This window comes from Cornus florida, unplaced genomic scaffold (assembly GCF_030987335.1).
Source record: "Cornus florida cultivar Cherokee Brave unplaced genomic scaffold, ASM3098733v1 CherokeeBrave_3.0.0_Hap2_Chr04, whole genome shotgun sequence".
NCBI classification, from domain to species: Eukaryota; Viridiplantae; Streptophyta; class Magnoliopsida; order Cornales; family Cornaceae; genus Cornus; species Cornus florida.
The window spans coordinates 101069257-101075388 of NW_026775574.1; the positions used below are offsets into that span (position 1 = coordinate 101069257).

At 33.8% G+C, this 6132-nt stretch overlaps 1 protein-coding gene across 1 annotated transcript; it reads left to right on the plus strand.

Annotated features, from left to right (window-relative positions):
• Positions 1-1897: 1897 nt before the first annotated feature.
• LOC132304240 (cytochrome P450 86B1) lies at positions 1898-4233 on the plus strand. The gene is made up of 2 exons (XM_059801822.1): positions 1898-2559; positions 2914-4233. Exons 1-2 carry the CDS (start codon positions 1991-1993, stop codon positions 3917-3919), a joined length of 1575 nt encoding a protein of 524 aa, XP_059657805.1. The 5' UTR covers positions 1898-1990; the 3' UTR covers positions 3920-4233.
• The last annotated feature ends 1899 nt before the right edge of the window (positions 4234-6132 follow it).

Genomic DNA, 6132 nt, shown 5'->3' on the forward strand with positions numbered 1-6132 from the left:
TAAAGGGCAAAGTAATTTGACCATTATTGAATGGGTTTTTAAAAGGGAAATTTTTTAAATAAAATAAAATAAAAAATTAGGGAAAGATAAATTTACTCTTTTCTCCAACCTGTAAGATAAAGGGATATATATATATGGGGAAGGGTTTCCCTCTCCCTTTCTTTCGCTTTCCATCTCTTACCCTTTTCCATCCTTCTTTCTCTTCCTTTATCCATTTTTCTTACTACCAAACAAGTTGTAAGCCGATGACAGAAATCACCAAAGTGATAAGGGTCATACAAGCAAAGGTACAGGTGAAGGAGTAATTGATTTGTTGAAAAGAATTCAATATCTAGTCAAGCAGTTGGAGTCCAATTTTCAATTTGTCTTCTCTCAAAAGTTTTTAGATAACATGCATTAAATGATTTTATCTTTATTGTGATACTTCGTCCAAATTACGAAATTACTATCTAAAATGTTAAATATAAAACCTAAGTTACCTAACCCAGCTTTAAGGCCTAGTGAAATTACCAAATAATCTTAAACCAATTTTTTCAAAAATAAAAAATTAAAATTGGGAGCAAGACATATATTACCAAATAGTATATAGGAAACAAAGATGTTCCTGATGTTGACACAAGATTTTTACCTTAATTAGGCTACGTTTTTTTAGACTGAAGGTGTCAAAAACTGATGAAAATAGAATAAGAAAATCTTGATCTTGCAGTTTGGGATTTGGATATCAAAAGATTTATAAATAATAATAATAAATAAATAAAACAACTTTTGAAAGAGTAAAATCCTTCTAACTTCTACTTAGTAGGTAAAATATACATTCACATAACTACAGAAAGCATAGAACTAGAACCCTCCACCTCTTCTTTAAAAATACTATTAGAAATATATATTGTATTGATATATGAGATACACAGGAGTTTATATATGTAACAAGATGCGTGGAGAGTAAGAAATTTAAACCCTATATAGTAAACTTATACATGGTTAGAATATATTACACAATATAGTAATAATATATTCTACGGTCAACTATCCTAACAATTAATTTCCAAATTAATTTAGAAGAATTTACATAAATATATTAAGAATTACAGCTTTTGAAAGAGTAAAATCCTTCTAACTTCTATTTAGTAGGTAAAATATACATTCACGTACCTAAAGTAAGCATAGAACTAGAACCCTCACCTCTTCTTTGAAAATTCCATTCAAACCAAAGTTTGAATAATATTCATGTAATTATCTAATTACAAACCAAAAAAAAGAAAAAAAGCAGAAAAAAAAATAACTAACTGAATTATCAAAAAAGAAAAAGTGCTCCTCTCTCATCCAAAAGTTTGGATTCATGTCTTTGATTTTGTGAATTCTTTTCTCATAATCTTTTTTTTTTTACCCTTCCCTATCTGCATGGGACTTGTATATGTTTGGAATTTAGACTATATAGACTTTCAAATAAGTTCTTTTTAAAAAATAAAATAAAATAAAATAAAACACATAAGTAATTGGATAAAATATGATTACTTAAACATATGTCACTGAGGGTAATTTTGGAACTTAAATCTTAATTAATTTTGCCAATTGAGACACCTAACTGCTAATTAAAAAAGGTACTTAATTATCAAAAACAAACAAACAAAAAAAACTGCTAGAAAGTAGAAATCTGTAAACCACCCAAAATCCCTGCATTTATAGCGTCATGATCATAATATACATCATAAACAATATGCATTAATTCTCAATTTGACTTCCACATCTTGCCAGAAAATCACACAACAACATCAACTTAATTTGTTCCTGACAAGTGCTCACTCCTTTGCCACACTTCCACTCCCAAAATCACCTTTATATACCCTCTTCACCCTCCTTTTCTTCATCCTCAATTTCCCATCATATATATATATATATATATATATATATTTGAAGGGTATATATATATATACACACACACTAAACTGTTTCAATCAAACAATTATAATCAAGTTGAGAGAGAATTAACATGATGGGGAGGGTTGTTTTCTCAGCAATCAATAGGGTTTGTGACCATATATGGTTTTCAGACCTAGCAATTGCTCTTCTTGGCCTCTTCATCTTCAGCTCTATGCTTGAGAGACTCACCAACAAGGGTCCTATGTTATGGCCAGTGATGGGGATCATACCCTCCTTGTTCCTCCATGTCAACAACATCTATGATTGGACCACCAGATCTTTGATCAAGACTAGGGGCACATTCCATTACAAAGGGATGTGGATGGGTGGTGCTTATGGTATCATAACTGTTGACCCTTCCAAGATTGAGTACATGTTGAGGACGAAGTTCAAGAACTTCCCTAAAGGGAAGTACTACAGAGAGAGGTTCCATGACTTGCTTGGAGATGGCATCTTCAATGCTGATGGTGAAATGTGGAAGGAGCAGAGGCGAGCAGCGACTTCGGAGATGCACACGAGCCGGTTTGTGGAGTATTCTATGCAGACTATCCAAGATTTGGTGCACCACAAGCTGTTGATGCTGCTAGAGAAAGTGGTCAATTCAGGAGCTTCCATTGATCTTCAAGAAGTGCTTCTTAGGTTCACTATCTTTTTTTATTCTTTTTTCTTTTTTTTTCGAAAATTCTGTTAAACATGCATATATTCACAATATTGTCCTTAGGATTCAACCTCTCATTTAGGGGAAGAGAGATCGTACTATTTACACTAATGATTATTAATTTCTTAGGTTCACTTTCTTTTTTCTTTTTTCCCACTCCTTTGAGAGTACAGATTATACCATTTAGACTAATGAAAATTAATTTCTTAGGTCCGCATTCATTTCTTTCTTCTTCTTTTTCCCGAAAGTTTAAGTAAACACACACAATTACACTCAACCTCTCTTTTGAGGATGGGAGATCATACTATTTGGACTAATCCCCATTAATTTCTTAGGTTCACTTTTGATAATATATGTACCGCGGCCTTTGGTGTCGATCCAGGGTGCTTGTCACTTAACCTACCGGATGTCCCTTTCGCGAAAGCTTTTGAGGACGCCACAGAATTCACTCTGTTCAGATTCATGGTGCCTCCTTTTGTATGGAAGGTCATGAAGTTCTTCGGGGTAGGGTTCGAAAAGAGGCTCAAACAAGCGGTACTAATTGTCCATGACTTTGCTGAGAAGACAGTGAGAGATAGGAGGATGGAATTGAGTAAGGTTGGTGGCTTGAAAGATCGGTCTGATCTCTTGTCTAGGCTTATTGACACTCAAAACCATAATGAAGAAAGCAATAAAAGTTACTTGTCTGATAGGTTTCTTCAAGATTTCTGCATAAGCTTCATTTTAGCAGGACGAGACACGAGCTCCGTGGGACTGGCATGGTTCTTCTGGTTAGTCCATAAACACCCACAAGTTGAAAAGAGAATTCTCAGTGAGATCAATGAAATTTTAGGGCATCGTGCGTCGAAAAAAGAAGAAATGAAGGACATATCTTTCACTGCTGAGGAGTTGAAGAAGATGGTGTACTTGCACGCCGCGATTTCTGAATCTCTAAGGCTCTATCCCCCGGTGCCTATTGATTTCAAAGAGGTTCAGGAGGATGATGTGTTTCAGGATGGGACTGTGGTGAAAAAGGGTGCAAGGGTTTTGTACTCCATTTTCTCGATGGCTCGGATTGAGTCCATTTGGGGGAAGGATTGCGAGGAGTTCAAGCCGGAGAGGTGGCTCAAGGATGGGGAGCTTGTGAGTGAGAATCAGTTCAAGTATCCGGTGTTCAATGCCGGGCCGAGACTGTGCGTGGGGAAGAAGTTTGCTTACATGCAGATGAAGATGGTGGCTGCTTCAATCCTGTTGAGCTATTCAGTAAAGGTAGTTGAAGGTTTTGGTGTTGTTCCAAAGATCACAACCACACTTTACATGAAGAATGGGTTGGTGGTGACTTTGGAACCTAGGGTTTGGTGAATGTAAGTTTGTATATTGTGCCCTAAAGTACACTAGGAAATAATGGGTAGCTTTTTGGTCTTGTGGATTCGCATATGTACTTGTAATGTAGTACTATGGAATAGATAATGCGAATATATATATATAATTACAACTACATGGTGTTAGATGGATTATATTGCCATCTATGGAGTTGCAAATATGTAATTTGCATAGTCTGTTTTCTTTTGGCCTCCTCTTGTTGGGTTGGCTTGCTTTGGGCTACTAAGGCAAGTGTTTCATTAAGCATATCATAGCATACATATAACCATTTCGGAAAAAATATACATTCAATTATATGCGAATATACATTGAAATATTAACCATTTCGGAAAGGAAAAAAAAAAATACATTCAATTATATGCAAATATACATTGAAATATAATACTACGTATGTCACAGATCAGGATTCTTGTCCTATACAAATTTAGATCCTTCAATGCGTTCAAAACAATAATATAATAATTTTAAATTGACAATGGAATCAATTTAAATCATTAATGAAATAATTTTAAATTCACAGTGCAACGAGTATGTAAAGGTACGATATCGTAAATATCTTAATATTTTTAATTTTTAATTTAATATTTACATTACATCGTTGATAATTGCTTGGCTGCTTGCATCATTTTTACATTGTTCAAATAAAAGGTGACGGAAATCTGTCACACGTACTTAAGTTCATAACTACAAACACGGGAAAAGTAAAATAAAAGCATTAAATTGATGAATCTCCATTAAATTTTGTTAGGACTTATTTTATCTAATTTCTTTGTAACTGACTATAGTTTGTTGACAATGTTAGATATTAAAATTGATTTATATATTTTTAATGCCCTTGTGAAGGTTGCGAGTCTTTTCATCGGTTGTGCTAATTTTGTTTTAATGGCAACAATTGTGTTAGTAAGATTTATTTGTGTTAATGGTAGGCGTAAGAGAGTTAAGCCTATTAACTAAAGGTCATGGTCATATTTGTGGGGGATAATTGGTCATCGATCTATATGTATATATTTTTTTCCATCTATATGAAATTGGTTAGATATATATTTTTGAAGTATATATACTTTTTTTCCCGGTAAATGTATATATAATTTTTTTTTTTTTTTATTGGTATTTACACACACATACTTTTACTTAAATTTGAATTTGAACTCCTAATCTCCCTTTACAAAGTAAGAGCGTAATGCCGTTAGACTAGTGACCCGTTGATTATATATAAAAATATATAAACTCTAACTATTGATTTGTGTCTATCTAAACCATTTATTTACAAACAGATAAACACATGACAATGTATTTTTGAGGACTTGTGTTGTATCCAGTATGTGTGTGTATGTATATATATATATATACACAAAAGGATAAGCTGTACATTATAAATTAAATGTACCTATAAGTGCAACCCATTTAGTCTAGGGGGCCTAGCAAAGCATGAACAAACGAAAGCAAGCCAACCAACAGAGGAAGCAATTACATTTAGCAGGGAAAAAAATTCCATCATTTAGGTGCAAACATCAATTAATATGTTAGTTACACCTAATGGAATTTATTGTAACAAACCTGCACTGTGCGATAAATGATAGAAGTTATTGTCCCACGGTCGAATTCGATTGACAAAGGTCGTGAACTTATTTGGGACCTCATGGATAGGTTATATAGCATTATTTAACAACTTAAATTTTATATTCGGTTCATTACAAGTGATATCAAACCCATTTAATCAGGTGTCATGCCAAGCAAGACCCCAGCTGTTTGGATCAGCATCCGGGTAGGCGGGGTCATGGACTTAAATGGGTGAACACATTGTTGTTTCCTTTCACTTTCTTAGTCATGTACCATATAATATTATGAAAATGAAAGATTATACATGCTCAATTTGAATCCATCTCAATTGATCTTTCGTTACTTACTGCTCAAAGGAGAAGTAATTGGTAAGAAAACCATTGAACCCGATCAATGCGTATATGTTGTTATGCACAATGGAGAGTGACATACATAATTTATGTATCTTTTCAAATGTGATCGGTGGAATGTTAGCAATAAAATAATAAAACATCTTAAACGAAACTTGTTTGATTTGTCATAGGAATAGATATTGAGTGTGCACGGCACCCACTAAAAAGTTAAATAAACGGTCTAGATTAAAATTTGTGCACAGAGAAGGGGCAAGCCAAGATTTAGACGGAGGAGAGTGG